This window comes from Nyctereutes procyonoides, unplaced genomic scaffold, assembly GCF_905146905.1.
Source record: "Nyctereutes procyonoides isolate TBG_1078 unplaced genomic scaffold, NYPRO_anot_genome, whole genome shotgun sequence".
NCBI classification, from domain to species: domain Eukaryota; kingdom Metazoa; phylum Chordata; class Mammalia; order Carnivora; family Canidae; genus Nyctereutes; species Nyctereutes procyonoides.
This window is the reverse complement of record NW_026575049.1, coordinates 28548311-28570299: the sequence shown is the minus strand read 5'-3', so window position 1 is coordinate 28570299 and position 21989 is coordinate 28548311. Positions and strand designations below refer to the sequence as shown.

The following is a 21989-nucleotide window of genomic DNA, read 5'->3' as shown; positions in this document are numbered from 1 at the left end:
AGTGTGGGAAGGGGAGGGGACCGGGCAAGCTGGTGAGGCCCTCAGAGCTTTGGAGGCAGGACCAGGGATTTGGACTTATTCCTTAAGGGCCAGGCGAAGCAGTTGAAGAGTTTAAGCAGGAAAATATGTGCTCAGGTTTGCCACGTAAAGCTCACTGTGGTTGGCAGATTTAGGGAGGACTGGCTGGCTGCGCCAGGCCTGGGATCTAGGGATGAGGAAAGCATAGGCGAGAGCTCCCGGGGAAGGGCAAGACAGAAGCATAAACTGACACTCATACCCTACACGACGGAGGTAACCGAGTGCTGACTCTGTTGGGGAAACCAGGGAGGCTTCCTGGGGGAGGGTGGCATTTGCCCCGGGGCCTGTGGGATGGCAGGCAAGGTGGAAGCCAGCACTCCAGGCTTAGGGAACAGTTTGGGCAAAGCCTTGGCAGTGAGGGTGAGAGGGTGGGGCCTGATGGGCCAGAGGATGAGAAGTGACTCTCCAAGTTCTGGAGTCCCCTTGGTGGCTGAGCCAGCTCCTGGGGACGCTGTCTCTGCTGGAATGGAGCTCTCTGCTGCCCAGTGGCGTCCTGGCACCAAGAAATCCCATCAAGGAAGTCCTCAAAGCCCCTGGGTCAGTGGATTCCTGCAAACCCAGAGTCCAAGGGTGGGCACTTCCCCAACTGCAGTGCAGCTGGGAGGTGGGGAAGAGGAAGTGTGGGTCTTGGGCTAGACCTAGAGAGCCCAGAGGAGGAGCCTCTTCTAAATGAGCCAGGCAGGGGTGGGGCCTCCCCAGGGGCGGTTCCTGGGGACTCCTGGGACCACAGCAGATGCGCAGGGTGGCCAGAGGTGAGCCAGAGTCAACTCGGCCTGGGCCTGGCTGGGTGAGACTCTTGCCACCCACTCCCCGGGAGCACTGGCGGCCATGGCCCTGGCCCAGCAGCTGCGGGCTGAGAGGTGAGTGCAGGGGCAGTGCCCTCCCTGGGCCTCTTCCCTGTTCCCGGCAGGCCGGCAGGCCGTGGGGAACAGAGGCCCACCCTCCTACAGACCCTTACTGAGGTCAAAAGCCAAGAGGCTGGAGCTGAGTCAGAACCCGAATGCTCAGAAATGCAGATTCTTAGAAGTGTTTGAAGGAAGCTTCCAGTTGTGGCTCACTTCCCTCAGGCACAGATGAAGACGCTGAGGCTCAGAGAGGGGAAGTGACTTTCCCAGGGCCTCACAGGAGTGGGTGTAGAGTCTGGACAGGTGTCCCAGGTCCCAGGCTGGGCTCGCTGCCTCACACTGTGGTCAGCGATGGCTTTCTATCTTCTGTTCAAACAGAATCACAGAACCTGGCTTCTTCCTCTTTATCCAGGGCCTGGTTCACATGTCAAAAGCCTTCCCTTACAAGCCCCTGCATTGCTCTCTGACCGCTCGCCCTGTTTCCTTTTTCTGCAGAGTCCTTATACCACTTGCATAATATTCTGTACTCGCTCCTTTGTTTTCTGTATCACTGGCTCCCCCATTAGCAGGCCCCGTGGTGGTGCGTGATCACCGCTGTATCCCCAGCACGTAGAACAACACCAGTCGGGCCCAAGGCTCTAGAAGTGCTGACAAATGAGTGAATCAGTGAATGGATGGATCCTTGAGCTAGAGAATGTCCTCAGATCCCTCTAGTCCAACCCTGTGCGGATGAGGACAAGGAGGGCCAAGGAGGATAAAGCGCCTCCTCTGGGGCCCGTGCAGCACAGCCTTGCCAGGGCCTCCCCTCGTCTCCCAGCGAGGCTGCACCCTGAGCTGTGGGGGACCTGAGGACGCGGGGCTTGGCTCTGCCCTGGCCTGGAACAGCAGGTGACCTCAGCAAAAGGGCATGCTCACTGTGTGGAGGTGACTCTGAGCATCGCCGGAGATGGGCCAGGCTGGCTTATGTCAAAGTGGGCAGCCGAGGGTCCTCGGTGGAGTCTGGGGCTGCAGGTGGAATTTCCAAAGGTCGAAGGTCAGAGGAAAGCTTGTCAGCGTGTGTGTGTTGAGGGAAAAGCCACAGGAGAGATGCTCAGAGGGTGGACGGAGAAGGGCCTTGATGAGCCGAGGGCAGGGCCGGTGCTCGGGCTGTCCCACCAGCTTCCAGCCCCTCTTCCCCATGGGTTCTCCATGAGCCTCGGCCCAACACCGGCACACATGGGAAGTAGCCGCTGTGTGAAGCTCGTGGCACTTCCTGTTACTCAGGGACATGTGTCAGAATGCGTGAACCCGCCAGAGCCCATCCCCCGCCCTCAGAAGGTGCGCTCCTTCCCTGGCACTCCTTGCTTCTTTGCAGCCACCCTTGCCCCTCAGAAGAGGAGGAAGAGGTGCCCTCCTGCCTCCCTTCATGGGGCCGTGGAGCCAGGTCCTGGGGTCACTGGCTTCCCTGCCCCTCAGGTGCCCTGGATGTGCTCTGCTTGAGGCCGGAGCAGAGGACGGAAAGGGAGGGCGAGGGCCTTTCCAAGACCCGAGATGTCCAAAGTTGGAAAGGACTGCTTTGGGGTAGTGAGTTTGGTTCCAACAAACATGTATTGAACGCCTGGTGTGTGCAAGAGTTACAAAAACTGACCTAGCTGCGCCCTGAGGATCTTTCCAGGCCTCAGCTTCTCCCATCTAGGCTCCAAAGCAGACTTTGCATGAATAACACGCATCTGAGTCCGGGTCTGTATGAGCCCAGGGCACCCCGGCCCCAGAAGGCCTGGAGCGGGCTTCGGCTCTGAGGGGTCCTGGCTGACATAGCCAGGGGAGTGGCTCCTCTAGGGGGGCTTCCTGTGGGTTTGCTGCACCCCTGCCTCGGCCCTGGTGCAGCAGCTTCCTGGCTCAGCCCCTGTCTGGCAGCCAGGCCATTCCCACGCTCGCTCACCGCCAGAGGACTTACTGCGACACAGGGAGTGGCCCTGCACTGAGCACCTGCTATGTATCTGCTGCTGTCATGGGGCCTCTGGGGCCGGGCTTGTTACCAATGAGAACTCCAGGGATGTAAACACTCCTACGGTCCCCTGTCTCTTTACAGAGGGAAGGCGGAGCCAGGGCACAGATGGGGGTGGGGGTCTAACCCAGGTCCCCACTGGCAATGGCAAAGCAGGGATTTGGGGTTTCATCTTCCACTCATGCCCTCCTACCCCCTCCCCTACACATAAGCCTGCCCCTGCCATCCCAGGGTAACCCTCCCTTGCCCCCCCGACCCGAGGCAAGATGCAAGGCCTTCGTGATGGGCCCTGCCTGTGTCTCTCATAACTTTCTGCCTCTCTCTGTGTGCCAGCTGTGCTCAGACTGCCCTGGCCCTGAGGTTCCTTGAACTTGCCCCCTCTTGCAGGGCTACAGCCTTTGCACTCAGTTTCCCGTGCCCCTGTTGTCCTCTAGCCAGTTCCTCTCTGCTCCTCCTACTCATGCGGCCCCACTTCCTCCGGGAAGCCCTCCCTGACCACCCGCCTTCTGAGCGAGCTGTGCCCTCCAACATACACAGCACCCTGCTTTTCTCTCTGGTGGACGGAAGCCCCATCTTTGAAGTGCCTGCTTGCCAAGCTCTCTCTTGCCCTCTGTACTCCTCGTTCTCAGGGTGGGGGGATATAGAAACGGCCGGACTCTGGGAGAGCTTTTCCTCCACAGCCTCCCTGACCTTTGAAATGATGTGAAGCTCCTTCGCTCAGCTGTGAGACCCAGGAGGGCAGAGCCGCCACCAATTGTGCTTAGAACAGTGTGTGAGCTACCCTAGGTGCTAACAAGGGTTGCTGCTGCTATTATTATTATTATTATATTATTACTATTACTATTACTATTACTCCAGATTCCCTGAGGCTGCGGGAGGTGTTGGGATTTATTTACGTGCATTCAGTGAGTTGTTGGGGCAACAGACTAAGAGCTGTGTGGCCGTGTTTGGCAGTAAAATTCTGCTTAGGCTCGAATCCCAGCTTCTCGATGTACTTGGGCAGGTTCTGAAACCACTCTGTGCCTCGGTTTCCCTGTCTGTAAAAGGGTGCCAGAAGAGCATCTGCTGCCCAGTGCACACTCAGGAAACCGTGAAGGGGGGTTCTTACCCAATCTGGCCAATTCCCTGCCCGGGGCTGTTTCTATGCCTGGTTCCTTCCTGGCCGCTCCCCACTCATCCTATTGCAGATGAAATACCCACGAGGTGCAGAGCCTCTGGGGAGAGAGGGGAGGAGGAAACTTCTCCCAAGGGTATTGCCATGGGGGCATGTGGGGAAAGCGAGTGGGGAGGCTGCCAGCGGCCACCAAGCTGCTCGGGAAGCCGTGGGGATTTCCTCTGCCGGCCCACTGCCACCCTGAGTCACTCTCGCCAGTGGCAGCCACCAGCGGCCTGAGGTTAGCCCGAGGTCCCACGCAGCCCAGGCCCAGGGGACTGTATGTGTGGCTCCACACCCCTGGCCGCTCTTTCTCTGTCTCCTTGGCTGTGTTTTCTCGTCGTCCTCCACCTGTCCCTCTCAGCCCCCTCTGCTCGCAAATTGCTCTTTGGGTCGGGGTGGGGGGCGGGGGGCTGAGGTCTTTACCATAAGTCACAGGCACATGGTTACCTCTAGCAGGGATCCACCCCCAGCCCGTCACCCCGCTGCCCCGGACTGAGCTCTAGAGCCACACGAGATCTGGCCAGACCTTGACCCCAGGTCCCAAGGGCCTTACATTAGGGTGCTCAGTCCATCAGCTCTACTTCCTGCCCACCCATCCTGGTCAGAATGTGGGTGACATGTAGGTGTCACTCTTGACACTGCCCTTCCTTTCACCTCCGTATCCAAACAGTCCCCAAACCCTGCTGGCCGTCATTCAGGGATGACTCACAAACCAGTAGCATGCCTGTTGGAAATGTATAAGGCTGCAAGGCACAGAGGAACCCACAGAGTTTAAACAAGTGGGCTCATTTTTTTTCCCACATAATAAGAAGGCCAGCGAACCCAGGACCAGAATCCCAGAGATTCCTTTGGTATTCCACATGTCTTTTGCCTCATGGGTGCAATATGGCTGCTGTGGGTCCGGACGGCACACCTGCTTTCAAGGTAGGTAGAAGGGGGAAGGAGAAGAAACCCTGCTGGCCTGTCTGTCCCTCTGGATCCAGAAAATAAACGCTCCTGGAGAGGCCCCGGCACCAGGATTCCTCTTAGGTCTCATCGGCCAGGACTGGGCACATGGCTGGTCCTATAGCTGCAGGGGAGGCTGGGAAATAGAACCGAGATGATTAGGTTTGGTTCAGACTGATCACGGCCTATCACCTTGAGGCCAGGCACATTGCCACCTGGAGAACATAGAGCTTGATTAGCAGGAAGAAGCAGGGGACACCACAGTGAAACAGTGTCCACCAAGGGTTGTGTCCCCACGTCTGTTGTCTCCTGTCCCTGCTGCCTGGCTCCCCCCCCCCATCTTTCGGCTGTACCCCTCTGGGGCCTCGCAATGCTTCTCTGCCCCTTTCGTCTCTGTGTTCCCTTCTGTCTCCACACAGCTGCCTGGGCTGGCCTCCTAAAGCTGCGATCCTATTGTTTTGTGCTTTTTTTTTTTTTTTTTTTTAACATTTTATTTACTTATTTGAGAGAGAGAGAGTAGGAGCAGGGAGGGGCAGAGGCAGAGGGAGAAGCAGGCTCCATGCGGAGCAGGAAGCCCGATGCGGGACTGGATCCCAGGACCCCAGGATCATGACCTCAGCCGTGGGCAGATGCTTAACCAACTGAGCCCCCTGGGGCGCCCCGGGATCGCACTATTTTTACTCTCTTCTGAAGCCTAGGCTCCCGGCTGCCCACGGGAGTTACTTAGCTCAGCACTGGAGACCCTCCTCAGCCTGCCCCCACCTGCCTTTCAGTCTCTGATCCCCACTAACCCCAGTCACACTGTTCCCACTGCCTGGAAGGCCTCCCTCCCGCCCCCTTGGGCCTGCTTGGTGGGTTCCCCTTCGACCTTGTAGACTCGGTTCAAACGCCGCCTCCTCTGCAAGGACGTCCCCGGCCTGGGCACAGGGAACCATTCTCTCTGTGGGGCACCTGCTAACTTTGTGACCCAGGGCCCTGGCCAGGGTGTGACACAGAGGATGTTCCCTGATGAGCTGCTCCCAGATGACAACGCAGCCACCAAGCCATTTGCTGGACTGTAACACGGCTGCTGCCATACGGCCCCATCTCCAGGGCCTTCACTCTCAGGGTCTGGCCCATGTCCTGGCCTGGCACCTAAGGGGTGTTGACCAAGAAATGCCGGCCGCACCTTTGGTTCACGCCTGCACCCTTTTGCCCCGCGCGCCCGTCAGGTGGTAACCGGGCTTTCTTTCCCTCCCGCCTCCCTCAGCGACTTTGAACAGCTTCCCGACGACATCGCCATCTCGGCCAACATCGCCGACATCGAGGAGAAGAGGGGCTTCACCAGCTATTTTGTAAGACACATCCCTGACCTTGGCTTCTGACCTCTGAACCTCCAGCTCTCTTACCCCCCTTACCGTCCATCCCAGTGGTTCTCAAATGGGGCGATTTCAGCCTCCAGGGGATATTTGGGAGTAAATATCTTGGGACACATTTGATGATTCCAGCTTAGTGGGGGTGCAGCAGACTTGGGGGGCAGGGGTGCAGCTGGCCTGGAGGGTGGGAGTGCAGCTGGCCTTGGGGGACAGGGCTGAAGCTGGCCTCGGTGGACCGAGCCCAGTGGGGCTGCTGGGCACGGCCCAGGTCAGCCCCCACCCCAGGGCAGTGCCTGGCCCCCAGGGGAGAACCGAGGCGGGGAACCACTGCTCTAATCCTAGGACCTTCGACCCCCCGCACCCTCATCGGTCCCTGGCCTCCCTATACTCTGGCCTGTGTCCTCCTTAGGTTTTCGTCATCGAGGTGAAGACCAAAGGGGGATCCAAGTACCTCATCTACCGCCGCTACCGCCAGTTCCACGCCTTGCAGAGCAAGCTGGAGGAGCGGTTTGGGCCGGAGAACAAGAGCAACCCCTTCACCTGCAGCCTGCCCACGCTCCCAGGTGGGGAGCCCACGGCCCGGGGAGCTGGGCGCCCTGCCCCTTGACAGAGCTGCGTGCCCCCCACACCCCGGGCCTCTCCCTTTGGCTCTGCTGCCCCTGGTGGTCACTCCATGTCTGCCTCCATGCCAACCAGTTAGTCTGTGGCCCCTTCTGGTGTCACGGGCTGCCTCCTCTAGCCTCGTGGCCCTTGACCTCCTGGTCATGGGGAACCAGTGATGGTGACGGCCACCCTGTTTTGGCCGTCCATCCCTCGTTCACCACACCGACTGGTCTCCAGCACCCCCTCCGGCCCTGTCTAGAGCCGCCCCAGTTTGGGCAGTTCCCCGTGCCCCTCCCTTCCCTGGTCTGCTGGGACACCGTGGGCACTGGACAGTCCCCTCACCTCTTGCCTCCTGGCCTCTCTCCCAGCTCAGCCCAAACATGCACCTCGGGTTGGCCCAGGTCTGTAGCTCCTCGGCACCTGCACTCGTGAGCCCTGCAGGAGCGTGGGGTGCCGGGTACACGGGGTAGTCTCGGGGTGCCCCACACACCCTGCAGGCCACATACAAGCACCCTTGCCACACACAGCAGAGACACTTCCTGTCCTTTCCTTCTGTAAGCTCCACACCCTACCTCCAGCTTGCTCTCTCTCTGTCCCCACTGAGGCCTGCAAGCAGCCCCACGGAGGCGCTGAAGCTGCCCCCCAAGAGCTCCTGGCTTCTCTTGTCCTCCTCCTGAGCCACTTGCCCACTTGCGCTTGCACCTGCCCCTTCCCTGTCTGCGGGCTGCAGGGAACAGGGGACCTTCCTGCTCTTAGTCTCCCATTGGGGCTTTGCCCCTCTCCCCCTGACTTTCCCCTGATGGCCTCTCCTCCGCCTCCTTGTACACTTGCCTTCTCCTTATTTATTGACTCCGCCAGGCTCTCCCACAGCCTCAGTCCTCCTGTCTTTGGACAAGCATGTGCTACACAAGGAGGTGTTCCTGCTGTAGCCCCCTTGGGCCCCGAAGGCCCTCAAAATCTCACTCACTGTTCCCCTTCCCCCTCCATCTCCTGCTCACCTGCCAGCTTGGTTTCAGCTCCCACTGCCCCCCACTGCGCTCCCCCTGGGGAGGTGACCCCTGACCTGTTGTTAACTTGGACTTCTATGGGCACAGCCCGGCCTCACCTTCGCTGTCCTGCTTCTTCCTCTGGGAAGCTCTCCCGGACCTCCTCCGGGTTCTCTTCCTCCCTCTCGGCCCTCTCTGTGCTCCTTGGAAGGTTCTTGGGCCTCCTCTATGGTGCCATCCTCTGCTTTCTCCTCCCTCCCAATACCCTCCCCACTACCAGATAATCTGACCTCTGATCTTAACGGCTCTCTTGTGGCAGTTGCATCCCAAATGCCTCCCTCCCCCAGACCTCAGACACTGTCCTCCTACCCCTGCTGGGCACCAGCCCCTGCCCATCTCACAGACAACAGGAGCCAGGCATTTGTCTTCTGGTGGGGATGCTTTGGGTGGACGGTTCTACCAAGGCCCCCACCTAAGGCTCCTGGGGACGACATTTGTTGTGGGTCAGCCATCATCTGTTTCCTTTTGTCCCCCCACCCCCACCCCTGAACACACTGCCTTGCTTTTGAGCAATGATGCATCCATCTACTCAACAAATATTGACGGATTGGGGCATTTTTCTAGGGCCTTGGTTCCTAACCTCGGGGGGCATATTAGAAGTACCTTGAGGTTGAAAGAATTCTGATGCCCTAGTCCCACCCCCAGAGATTCTGATTTAAATATTCTGGGTCCTACAGAATGAGATTTTTAAATGCTGCCCAGGTGACTTACATGTGCAGCTGGGGATGAGGACCCCCATCCTAGGTGTGGGATATAGCTGTGAGCAAGGCAAAGCTCCTTTTCTCTTGGAGCCAAGAATCCTGAGTGTGTGTGTGTGTGTGTGTGGTGTGTGTGTGTGTAGAGATATGGGCAATAAATAAATATGACAAGAAAAATATCCCCTGGTGACAGGACAATTGAGAGAATGCAAGTTGAAAGGTGGGGTGGCCGGAGTGGCCCCCTCAGCCCTGAGGAGCCAGCAGGGAAGATTCCTGGCCCAGGTGGGTGGCTTAGAGCCCAGAGACCATGGTCTTGGGCCAGGCTCCCAGGGCAGCTCTTTGCATTTCTGCAGCCAAAGTCTATGTGGGTGTGAAACAGGAGATCGCAGAGATGCGGATACCTGCCCTCAATGCCTACATGAAGGTAACAGCGGAGCCGTGTCACCCTGGCGCCTGGGAGGACCCCTGGGAGGGCCCCTGGCAGGGTCTGGAGGGGGAAGCAGCCCATGTGCCGTCCATGAGCCTGGCCTGGGGGCCCGTTCTCCTGCTCTGATGGCCCCCATCTTCAATCCTTAAAGAGATTGGGGAGGGAAACAGGATGTCGGGGCTGTTGGGGGTGGGGCGGAAGCAGTGGAGAAGGCACAAGGAACCACACTCTGAATCGACAAGTCTGCTGTCTGTGCCGGGTGTTCTGATGCCGAGGTAAACAGGATCTGATACCTGCCCTGTGGGGACTCTGACAAGTGGGTCACGAAATCACAAAGCTGTGACCTATGTAACAGGAGCATGATGGGCCAGGGCCCCAGCTCTCTCACGCAGGGCCTTTATACCAACTGGAGAAAGGCCTTCCCTTGCCAATGCATGGGATGATTTGGTTGCATTCGTGGGCCTTGCCCGGGTGCCCTTGGGTATTTCCCGACCTGTAAACTGTCTGCATCCCCAGGAGATGGGAGCACAAAGAAAGAGGCACCCTGAAGGCAGAGACCAGGCTGGTCAGGAAAAGCCTTCTACCAATCAGGACCGTGCAAAAAAGGGCCAGTGGTCCTCATGAGGTAGTGAGCACCCTGTCACCAGAGGCACCCAAGCCATGGCTTGGTGGCAACCTTAAGAAACTGGAGAAGGAAGCTCTCCCCATAGCACAGAGGCACCCTAACAGCCTAACTCCTTCCTACAAAGGAGTAGAACAGCCCCCTCCTCTTCTACTCTCCTGGCTGAAGGGCACAGAGCTAGGAGTCTTCAGTCTTTGCTCTGACATTGACTATTTGGGTGACTTGAGGCAAGTTGCTCATGCTCTCTCAGCCTTGGTTTCCTCACCTATGAAATGGGGCAGTGCGCTCTGCTCTCTGGTCTCATGGGAGGGGAGTGATGTTGGGAGCTTCTAGACCGTGAGAGATGGTAACCCCTGGAGGAATGAGCAGCAGGAGGGCAGAGGAGGTAGGAGGCAGGAGGGGAGTGGTCGGTTCAGGAATCCTGCTCTGAGCCCACAGGAGGGACAGTGGGAAGTCCCTAGGCTGCGGAGGGGCTGGGGGGGGGGTGCACTGTGATGGCTGCTCCAGGGCGGCTGGAGGTTCCTGTCCTCTCCTGCAGGGCCAGGGGAGCGGGGAGGAGCTCCACAGAGAGGGATGAGGCTGTAGAGCTTGGGCTCTTCGTCCCACCCGGGGGGCTCAGCCACCAGCAGCCTGGAGGATCCCACCTCTGCCTCTCTGTCTGATTCGGTTCCTCAAAGCCCAGGACTCAATCACTGCAGGCCTCTGTGCTCTGGCTAACCCCAGCCCATGCTTGAAACATTCGGGGACGGGGAACTCACCACCACTCTTCCCTGTCCGCACCCTGTTGCACGGCGATTAGAAAGACCCGATTCCCTGTAGCTTCCACCCACTGGTCTCACCACTGTCCTCACGGAGAATATGGGTCATGTGATGATGACGCCTGCACCTGCCTGGAATGGTGTGGGGTGCTTGGACCGGCAGCCAGGAGCCTCTTGCTATACGTTTGTCGGATACACACAAATAGGCTTATTTATTTCCGTCAATACCTTGTGAGTTAGATACTGTTATCATTCTTCACAAGGGGACGTGGAGGTCCGGAGAGGTGGGGCCGCCCACTCCATGTCATAGAGCGGCTAGACAGGAGGGCGGAGACTTGAACTCGTGGCTCTGTGACTCCAGGGCCAGATTTCACCCCCACGCTACGTTGTAATGAAAGTGACAGTGACAGCGGATGATCCCAACTCCGCAGGGGCCCCGCTAGATGCCCGGAGTGTTCTTAGTGCTGTGCACGTATCGCTCCTTTAAGCCTCACGCCATTCCGCAAGGCAGACACTATTGTCATCCCCCCCTTAATTACGCTTGCCCAAGGCCACCCACTGGCTCAGGGTCCGTCCCCTGAAGCCCATCTATGGGCCGCCTCCCCACCCTCCCCATATATCAGCCCTGTCCTTTCCAGGCTCTGCATTCCCAGTTCCTCCGAGATGGACCTCTGGGCCCCTCCCCGTCCTGCCACCTCCGTGGGATTCTCCAAGGGGAGGGGGGTCTGGGTGCCTCTGGAGCCATAGCACCCAAAGGCAACCATGGTACCCCTGGGGACCTTTGCACTGTGCAGTTGTGGGGGATGACCCCTACGGGGGCCCGGCTACTCTGCATCCTCACGGTCTGCGGATCTTTGCCCTGTGGTGGGAGTAACCAGCATCACACTGAGTGAGGGTCCCGGCTTCACTGCTTCTTAGCTCTGCCAAGTGGGTCAGGTACTTTGCCCTTTTGAGCCTCAGTTTCCCCAGCTGTGACATGAGATAAGGTGTCAATCAGAAAGCATTTTTTAGGCTGTAATGCCACCAACTGTTGTTGATTTGAGTTATTTGAAGTATCCTTTCTCCTACTATTGTCTCATTGTTCACTGGGGGATGGGCCCTGGTGACAGATGGCTCTAGGTGGCCCAGCTCTGTCACCTGCTGGGCCAGGTGGCCTCAGGCAGGTCCCCTACCTCTCTCACACCAACTTTGAGGTTGTTGTGAGACGGAGTGAGGTCACATGGGGTGGCACTCAGTGCGGTGCCTGCATAGTCACCACCACGTCACTTCACCTGCCGTCACCATCAGTGTTACGTCTGGAGGCCTTTAGGTCTTTTCCAGATCAAGTGTTCTCAAGCCGGTTGGTCCCCTCCTGACCTCGCACCCGGGGGAAAGCTCATGAGATGTTGCCTTTCTTGTGTGAAGAGAAATACTGTCTTGTGTCTGTGATCAGGCAGAGAGCTTTATTACGAGAGAAAGAGAGAGGGAGGGACCAGCAAGGGACATGGGAATGGAGCAGATGGGTCAGGATGTCCAGACCTTTCTGTTGACTACCCCGCTCCTGCCTCTTCTCCCAAATGCAGAGCCTCCTCAGCCTGCCCATCTGGGTGCTGATGGACGAGGACGTCCGGATCTTCTTCTACCAGTCGCCCTATGACTCGGAGCAGGTGCCCCAGGCGCTGCGCCGGCTCCGGCCGCGCACCCGGAAGGTGTAAGTGACCAGCCCCTGTGCTTCCGTGGGCCACATGCCAGGTGTCCCTAACCAGGTGCTCTGTCCCAGATGCCCTCTGCCCCTGCAAAGATGCTTCTTTTCCTAGAGATCACTTCGATCCCTGAACACCCCAGGAGGTTCTGCTTGTTAGATGAGCTTGGAAAACCAAGCACAGGGCCTGGAGGGATAGAAGGTGGGTGCCTTCTGATGTGTGTGACGATGAGGATGGAGGACAGGGGCTGGGCCACTGATGGGGATATTTGGTGGCACAGCACCCACTGGGGGTATCTCAGGCCTTGGGGTGCCTGGAGAGAGCTGAGGGGGAGGAAAGGAGGAGCTGCTCTCTCCGCAGATGCTCCCAGAGTATCTCCTGGGATGCCCTGTGCCCAGCCTCAGTTGCAGTTCCATGGGGCTGGCTGTGACTCCTGGTGTGTCACACTGGCCCCCGAGGATGCTGCTGCTTCCTCTCAGATTCTAAAGAGTCCACCATTCCCACCCAGCTCCTTCCTAAGGGTCTTTCCAATCACAGAAAACCCAAACCACTGAAATAGGGCTAGGCTTCCCAAGGCCGGGTTACTGCTGCTAAGAGTTCCAGGGACAGTGCTCCTGAGCCCCGGCCTCCCTCCCAGATCCTCCCTCCTTCCTGAGGCCAGTACCTCCGAGTGTCCTCTCCATGCCTGGCCATGTCCCTGGGTCATACAGGTAGGCTGGGTCTCAATTCCAGCTGAGCCAAGAGACAGCCCTGTGCCTGGAGCCCTGATGCAGAGTGCTTCTCCAGCCCATTTTCTTGGCGGAAAGACTAGAGGTTGGGTGTGAGGAGTAGAAGGAAGAGCAGATGTGAAAGGGTTGATAAGCTAGGGTGCTAAGCAGATGTGTATATTCCTCCCCCCTCCTCGCTAAGTGGAGGAGGGATACGGTCCCTCCTGGTCCACAGAGGGGGATATGGTCCCTCTCCCAGGGGCAATGGGAACAGGGAGTAAGTATGATGGCCCACACGAGCAATCATAGCTGCATTTTTAACATCCTCTCCTGCCCCTGAAGAGGGGCTTCTCTGGGCACAGAAGCAGGGAGCCCGGCTCTGAGGGGCCGGGAGGACTGATAGGCCTCCCTTCTCTCTCCACAGCAAGAACGAGTCTCCCCAAGATGCCATCTTTGACCGCATGGCAGCTCCACGAGCAGAGGTACCGCCGGCGGGCCAGACCTCCCACCCCACCTCTGGGCTCCACCCTGCACCACTGTGCTCTCCTGCCGGGCGCCCTCTGTGTGCCTACGATTGGACTGGGTGCTGCAGGGAGGAGGGGCCTCAGCCTCAGTCCCAAGGGGGCCCAGCTGACAGGAGGCGATGTGGGGAGTACTCAGAGGCAGGGGGAACACAGCTATCCACCATCTGTTCAGCAAGCCTTCCTGGCTTCCTCCGAGAGGCCTCCCACCGTGGGGACTGAAGCATCAGACATGACTCAAACCAGGTCCTGTCCTTAAGGAGCTCCCAGCTCCCTGGGGACACCCATGCAGAGACACCCAGCTGACAGTGGTCAGCGCCCTGGGTTTATGGGAGCACTGGAGCCTGCGCCAAGGCTTGGGGGGCTGAGGAAGGGGCTCGGCCCAGAGAGTTTGGATCCTTGCCTCTCTGTGTTCATCCCACCCAGGTCTGAAAGGAGCACCATTCTGGAGTCAGAGAGACCTGGGTTCTTTTTTTTTTTTTTTTAAGATTTATTTATTTATTTATGATAGACATAGAGAGAGAGAGGCAGAGACACAGGCAGAGGGAGAAGCAGGCTCCATGCCGGGAGCCCAATGTGGGACTCGATCCCGGGACTCCAGGATCGCGCCCTGGGCCAAAGGCAGACGCTAAACTGCTGAGCCACCCAGGGATCCCCGAGACCTGGGTTCTAATCCAGGCTTCCCCACTAACAAATGGCGTGGCCTCAGACAAGTCGGTCATGCTCCCTGGGCCAGTGTCCTCAGCTGTTAACTGGGACGCTGAAGTATGCAAAGCACTTTAGTAGGAATTCAGTGGATGCTTCCTCCCTCCTGCCCTACTCCACTCTTCTCCCAGGCCTTGTTTGACTTCACTGGCAACAGCAAACTGGAGCTGAATTTCAAAGCTGGAGATGTGATCATCCTTCTCAGTCGGATCAATAAAGACTGGCTGGAGGTGAGGATGGGGGTAAGGTTAGAGGTGATGTTGGAGGTAAGGATGAGGATGAGGTTGGGGTGAGGTCGGGGGTGAGGTTGAAGGTGATGTTGGAGGTGAAGATGCAGATGAGGATGCAGGTGAGGTTGGAGATGAGGTTGGGTGACAATGGGGTAAGGTTGGTGAGGATGGGAGTAAGGTTGGAGGTGAGGATGGGGATAAGGTTGGTGTGTGAATGGGGGTGAAGTTGGAGGTAAAGGTGCAGGTGAGGATGCAGGTGAGGTTGGAGGTAAGTTGGAGGTGAGGTTGTTTTGCGTCTGGTTGTGGCAGGAGACCAGAGGGGGGCAGGGGCGGGGAATGGCTCAGGGAAGAGATGCCATCTGCAGATAGTCCTGGGAATCAGAGCTGCTGGGTGGGGGCAGCCGAGGAATACAGCCATGGGGAGGCAGTTGTGTGACTGGGGCAGAAGATTCTGGAGACCACACTTCCCTTTGGTTCTGACCCCAACAAACAGTTGCTTTAGGCAAGTCGGTTAATCTACTGAATTTAATATCTTGGTCTATCTCGGGGTTTCTTAGCCACGGCACTGTTGACATTTGGGGCCAGATGGGGTCTTTGGTGTGGGGCCATCCTGTGCATTGTAGGGGGGTTAGCCACAACCTCAGGCTCTGCTCACTAGATGCCAGTAGCACCCCTGCAGTTTATAATCAAACATCTGCAGACATTTGGCTGGCGGGGGGAGGGGGGCGCAAAATCACCTGCAGCCAAGACGCACTGGTGTGTCATCTGGGATGATGTCCCTTAACTTGAAGGCAGTGAGACAAGATAGTGATGCCGACCTTGAGCTCTGGAGTCGGCCTGTCTCGTGTCATTTCCTACTTGTTTTCAACTAGCTTTGCATCTCTGGGAGCTTTGCTCAACCCTGTGGTTTCCTTTTCTGTAAACGGAGATAGCTGGCAGTTTCTTCATAGCCATCCTGGGAGGGCTGACCCAGGCGCAGCTATGCGGGGCTTGGCCCATAGAGGGCCTAGATGCATCCATCTGCTGGGAAGGTCAGATAAGAGACCTGTCTTGATCCTTGCTTTGTCTCCATGCACACCTGGTGTGTGGCCCCTACAGGGACTCATACTAACTCAGTGAGTGGAGATGGGAGGTCCTGGCTCTGGTTCCAGCGGTTTGGATCGGGTCCTGCTGTTCCTACACAAAATTCCATTTTTGTCGAGGCTTCTGAGGCAAGAGGTGTCTGAAGGAGATGGGGGACAGCCCCCAGGGGGACTCGAGGGGAGAGGAGGGTCCCTGGTGGCCAGGGGCTAGAGAGCCGCAGGACCATCTGTCTCACTGACTTGTCCTGGGACACTAAGGCTCCTTTTTTTTTTTTTTTTTTAGATTTTATTTATTTATTCATGACAAACACAGAGAAAGAGGCAGAGACACAGGCAGAGGGAGAACAGGCTCCCCGCATGGAGCCCGATGTGGGACTCGATCCCAGGACTCGGGATCACGATCTGAGCTGAAGGCAGACCCTCAACCACTGAGCCACCCAGAGGCCCCAGGACACTAAGGCTCTTACAGCTGTCGGGTATTGCTGGGAAATGCTCCAGAAATAGGAAATGCTTGCTACCTTCCTATTTTCTGAAAAGCTCTCTGTGTGAGTCAGTTGGCCAACTTCTGGCCTCAGCTTTAGGGGAAGGTGAGGGGATTACTTTGGACCTCAGTTTAAGGGTCTGCAAAATGGGATGTGGATAATATGTCTTCTCTAGGGTTGTGAGGATTAAGAGGACATGTGGGCAAAGAACAGGCAGTGGCTGGGCTTGGCCTGGGCTGGAGAGAGATTTCTGGCCATTGGGGCTAGAGCAGGTGCTCTGTGGTGTCCACAGAGTGAATGAATGAATGAATGAGTGAGTGAAGGGAGCCACCATGTCATCTCCGTCCCCCATCTGTGTTCCTCCTTAACGCCTCCGGCCACTGGCTCAGCATAAAGTTCACCTGCTTCCCTGCGTCACCCCTTATAACACAGCTGCAAGTGGAAGGGCAAGGACTGCCATCCATTCTGAGTCCCAGAGCCTGCCCTGTGCCCAGGGCTCATGAAGTCTGTGAATGAATGACTGAATTAGATGAAATGAGCTTTCCAGATAAAGAGATCTTGACCTATTCTAAATGGAAATATAAGTCTTCTTGGGGTGAACAGGATGGCGACCTTGGTCACTTTTTCTCCTACCTCTGCATACAACCTTGTCTGCATCATCATAAGGGGGCCTGGATGAGGGGAGTGGTTCAGCCCTGCTGCCTCTCCTCCCACCGAGAGGGCAGCTCCTTCTTTCTTCCTCAGGGCACAGTCCGGGGAGCCACGGGCATCTTCCCACAGTCATTCGTGAAGATCCTCAAGGACTTCCCGGAGGAGGAAGACCCCACCAACTGGCTGCGCTGCTACTACTACGAAGACACCATCAGCACCACCAAGTTCGTGCCCCCACCCCACCCCCTACGTCCCACTCTGGGCTCTGAGACCCAAAGTAGGTCTCCCCTCACTCGACTAAAAGCCTGCAGTGGCTCACACTGCCCTCCAGATAAGCCTTACCTCGGTAACAAGATGTCAAGATCCATTGTGATCCTGCCCTTATTGTTCCCGGGTCCCCTTCCGGCCTGATGCCCCCTCACTACTGCCCCTTTTCCCCTAGGGACATAGCGGTGGAGGAAGACCTCAGCAGCACCCCTCTGTTCAAGGACCTGATGCAGCTCATGAGGTGAGAGGTGGGAGATGGCAGGGGGTGGAGGTGGTGGGCCAGCCCCCTGGGGGAGCAAACAGAGAAAGGAACATGGTGCATGGAGGTGCGAGGTGTTTTGCCTCTGCTTTACCCCCAGCCTGGCCCCGAGGGGCAGACACCAGCTCTCCATGACGGAGATGAGTGGGGTCTGCAGAGCGACATACAGGGGCTTGGATGAGGTCACACAGCTTGCGAGTGTGGATTTGCAGCCAGAGCTAGAGTCTTCCTAGCTAAAAACCTTGGACTTGGGTCCTGTGCCATCAGAGAACCACCACCTCCCAAGATCCAGCTTATTCACGCAGAATGGAATTGTTCTATTCCTGACTATGAAAGTAATTCCTTTTCATCATTAAAAAAAATGTCAGAAATCACAGAAAGGTATAAAGAGGTGAAATGTATATACATAATATTTCTCCTCTCATTACTAGATGCACATCTAGATTTCTTGAGTGCACACCTCCACCCCCACCCCATAACTATGACGACAGCTCGCTGCACGGTATCATGCCAGGGATGCACCATAGTCGATGTAGTCACCCCTTCTTGGCCATTTAGATTATCCTCCCCTTACTACCAGGAATAATGCTGTACTTCTCATATTCGGTGACTTGCCCAATTTTCCCTCAGGATGAGTTTCTAGAAGTGGAATTTTGAAATCAAGGTGTTTGCAAGTCTGTTAGGCTTCCCACCCCATTTGTCAAGTTACCTATAGAACGGTTGTATCAGTTTTTACTGTCACCAGACACGTGCACCCCACATCAGATGGTCCCAATCCTTATAGAATTCTCCCCCAGCCTTCACACAGATAATAGCTCTCGGGGGCTCTATCCTGTGTGGCTTGTGCCTGGCCAAACCCACTCCTCTTCCCCACGATGGTTCTTAACTCTGCACATTTATACACAGAGCACTTCAGGCTGTGCCACTAATTTGTTGTGGAAGCCTCTTCTCCCCTGTCTCAGTTTCTCCATCTGTACAGTGGGAGGTTGGACCACACAGATGATAAGGTCTGTGTCAAGCTCTGATCTCTTCTGATTCTTAGCTCCTGGCTCTCAAAAGCCCTCAGCCCCCTTTCCCTGTATCCCTTAGGCTTAGGCCCAAGGCCCCTGGACCTTCTATTAATCCTGATCTTTCCCACCCAGGCGGGAGTTCCAGAGGGAAGACATCGCCCTGAATTACCGGGATGCTCAGGGGGATCTGGTGCGGCTGCTGTCGGACGAGGACGTGGCGCTCATGGTGAAGCAGGCCCAAGGTCTCCCCTCCCAGAAGCACCTCTTCCCTTGGAAGCTGCACATCACCCAGAAGGATGACTACAGAGTCTACAACACTGTCCCCTGAGCCTATGGTGTCCCTGGAGCAGGAAGGGCCACTTGGTAAGAAGCCCTCAGAGGAGATTAGGACCAGGAAAGCCTGGGAACATGGAACAGACTTCCTGGTTCAAATCTACGGACCCACTTGGCTTGGCTTGCATTCTGTCTGTCTGTACACTCGGTCTCAGATTAAAATAAACCCTTTCATCTCAAAGGTCCAGACTCTGAAAGACCGTATCTTTTGAGGAAAGAAAGGAAACGGAGTAAAATTCCCATCAATGAGCGTCAATTAGGGGTCATTTATATATAGAAGGGGCCTGGCGTAGGGCCTCATTCCAGCTTGCCCTGTCCACCAAAATAAAGGCATTGGCAGGGCCATGGTCCCAATGAAATCGGTTGAGGCATCCTCTTCCATAAGCAATAAAACCCACAACAACCCACTGGAAAACATCCACTCAATGAAAATTCAACAGGCCTTGAAAGCTCCATTGTGGCAAAGCCAATCGTTTGGCTTTTAACATGTTGCCCCACCAGACTGGTTGAGGAGCCCTACTGATATGAAACAGCTAAGCCCTAGATAGGACACACTCTTCAAAGAATCACAGCCTTATAAGAAGTAGTGGGACTTTTCAGTGATCCTGCCTTTCCCCTTTCTTCCCACATCGCCCTGATTACAAAACTGGGGCCAGAACCTACAGCTTGGCCAGGGGAGCTTTGTTCTGAAATGCAGAGGCAGCACTGCTGTCAAAATGCTGAGGCTCAGGGAGGCCAGGATGTAGGGAGGCTGGACCGGGGGCCTCTTGTGATGGGTCCAGGCCCTGGGGTGAGGGCTGAGGGGATCCTGACAGAGCGGCATCCCTGCCTCCAAGCAGAAGCAGGAGAAAGTCATCTCTGGACTGAAGTGTCCTCAGTTTGGGCTGATTTCAGATGAAGCAAAGGCTTATAGTCAAAGATCACTAACTCTCTGCAAGTGAGAATAGGCAGTGACAATAAGCCATAGCTTTAGAGCCCCCAGCTACAAGTTTTTGAGCTATGGGACTGGAATATTTAAAGAAATAAAGAAGGAGAACTTAAAAATGAACAAGCTGAAGAGAATGACCAAGCAGATTTGCAAAAGAGAGCTAGAATGTACATACACACTTATTATGCATGTATCTGCATGCCAGTGTGAGCATGCGCCTGGTGACACAGAAAACCCAGTGGATGGGTTAGATGGTGTATTAGAGAGGAGAAAACTAGTGCATTGGAAAAGAGAAAAATCGAAGAAATTACTCAGAATATAACACAGAGAGACAAGTGGCTGGAGAATATGAAAATGAAGTTAAGAGATACAAACAATAGAATGTGGTTTTTAAAAAATCAAAATCTCAGAAAGAGAAAATATATAGAGAATGGAGAAGTAGAGAGATGGCAGATGTAGTATTTCAAAACTGATGAAAAACTCAAATCTATGGGTCTAAGGAGCATCTCTGGACAAGGAGGATAAACAAAAAGTGGTCCATTGCTGGCTACAACATTTTGAAACTGCAAAAACACTGAAGTCAAGGAGAAGATTTTAAAAGGAGAGAATATTGAGATTGCTACAAAGTAGTAATTAGAATGATGAGCAGGCTTCTCAATAGTATCAATGGAAGCCAAAGTGAATAACGTTATATCCAAATTTTTGAGACACAATAACTTTCAATCAAAACCATATGCTCTGTAAAACTGTCTTTCAATAGTGACAGTGAAATGAAGACATGTACAGATAAAAACTGAGAGTTTGCCACCAAGATCCTTAAACCAAAATTATCTTTAAAATACATTCTTTAAGAAGAGGAAAAACATTCTTGAGGGGCAAGTCTGAGATGCAAGAACATGTGATAAACAAAAGCAATGGTAAGTATCATGGTGGATTTGTTTTGTGTTGACTGGCTAAGCTGAAATGATATTTCTAAGAACTTCCTTCCCTGCATGGATCCAGAGGGGTATGGACCATCAGAGGCATTTTGCAAGAGATTCAGAACGGGAATGTTTGCAGCAGCAAGCATCTTTTTAGTCAAGAGATGCTGATGCAGTTTATGTGCATTGCTGCTTATCTGCTGGTTCACAGTTTGGAACTTCAGAACACAAAAGTCAAAGAGAAGATCTTCAAAGCCGTTAGAGAAAGTTACAAACGAACAACGCTTAGAACAATAGCAGGCTTCTCAGTAACCCCTTCAAATGTCAGGTCCCAGCTCCTATGCTGCTTGGTGATTAGCTCTGTGCTGAAGGGCACCGGTTTCCTCTGCAGGTCCCCCTCACTGCAGTCCTGGGGGTGATGAGAGACTGATGTGGCTCCAGCTGACACCTGTAGGTCTCTGTTTCTCCTTGCTCCCCTTAAGTCACATGCATCTTCTATTTTTGACAGCCTGCCTGGCAGACCTGACACAGATGCAAAAGCATCATAGAAAAGGTTTAACCACAACTGAGGAAGACTGAATTCTAAAGGCAAAACTCTTGTTATATCTTTCCTAGTGATCCTGCTTCTCTGATGGAACCCTGACTCATACACACGAATATGAATTAAAATAAATATTCTCAATATAAATTAATAACAGGGTCTAATTTCTAGGGTTAAAAGAAGGACAGACTTAATATACTGGAGGATAATAATCATACGTGCATTCAGAGAGGTGGAATTAAAGTATTCTTTAATACTTTAAAGAATAGGCACTTACCATCATGATCCCAGGGTCCTGGAATTGAGTCCTACATCAGGCTTCCCCCAGGGAGCCTGCTTCTCTCTGCCTATGTCTCTGTCTCTCTGTGTTACTCATGAATAAATAAATAAAATCTTTTTAAAAAAATTAAAAAATCATCCAAAGAATAGAAAAAGAATATATGTATTTCCTGAATTTTACATCAAAATGAAAAAGAGGAAAGAAAACCAATTAAAAAGAGACAAGAAATAGGGCACCTGGCTGCCTCAGTCAGAAGAGTTTTTTTTTCTTTAAGAGTTTATTTATTTATTCATGAGAGACACAGAGAGAGAGGCAGAGACACAGGCAGAGGGAGAAGCAGGCTCCATGCAGGGAGCCTGATGTGGGACTCGATCCCAGGACCCCAGGATCATGAGCTGAGCCAAATGCAAATGCTCAACCGCTGAGCCACCCAGGTGCCCTGAGTTTGTGACTCTTGATCTTGAGGTTTTAAGTTCGAACCCCACATTGAGTAGAGAGTACTTTAAAATCTTTTCTAAAAAGAAGAGGCAAGAAAGAAGAAAAAAGTAGTAGGATTCAAAAAGTTACTTGGTAAAATATAGGTTCAAAAACAATAATTTTGATATTTTAAACAATATAGGGACTCAATGCACCAATTAAAAGATTGTCAGATTGGGGGCACCTGGGTGACTCACTCAGTTAAGCATCTTACCTTTGGCTCAGGTCATGATCCCAGGGTCCAGTATTGAGCTCCCTGATGAGCAGGGAGCCTGCTTCTCCCTCTCCCCCCTACGAGTACTCTCTCAAATAAAAACAAACAAACAAACAAATAAAATCTTTTTTAAAAAAGATTGTCAGATTAGATTTTTTAAAAACTAAGTCTGTGTGCATG

At 54.6% G+C, this 21989-nt stretch overlaps 1 protein-coding gene across 1 annotated transcript; it reads left to right on the top strand.

The window, feature by feature from the left end:
• Positions 1-804: 804 nt before the first annotated feature.
• On the top strand, positions 805-18610 carry NCF4 (neutrophil cytosolic factor 4). Its single transcript, XM_055328883.1, has 10 exons — positions 805-938; positions 6261-6345; positions 6776-6929; positions 9067-9137; positions 12083-12210; positions 13334-13391; positions 14267-14365; positions 16674-16804; positions 17023-17088; positions 18249-18610. Exons 1-10 carry the CDS (start codon positions 907-909, stop codon positions 18442-18444), a joined length of 1020 nt encoding a protein of 339 aa, XP_055184858.1. The 5' UTR covers positions 805-906; the 3' UTR covers positions 18445-18610.
• The last annotated feature ends 3379 nt before the right edge of the window (positions 18611-21989 follow it).

What these genes read in the sequence shown, in the direction of transcription:
- NCF4 (XM_055328883.1), top strand. Translation starts at nt 907, where the DNA reads ATGGCCCTGGCCCAGCAGCTGCGGGCTGAGAG. An exon ending in CGGCCGCGCACCCGGAAGGT is followed by an intron (nt 12,211 to 13,333) that starts GTAAGTGACCAG and finishes CTCTCTCCACAG; the next exon opens with CAAGAACGAGTCTCCCCAAG. An exon ending in TCAATAAAGACTGGCTGGAG is followed by an intron (nt 14,366 to 16,673) that starts GTGAGGATGGGG and finishes TTTCTTCCTCAG; the next exon opens with GGCACAGTCCGGGGAGCCAC.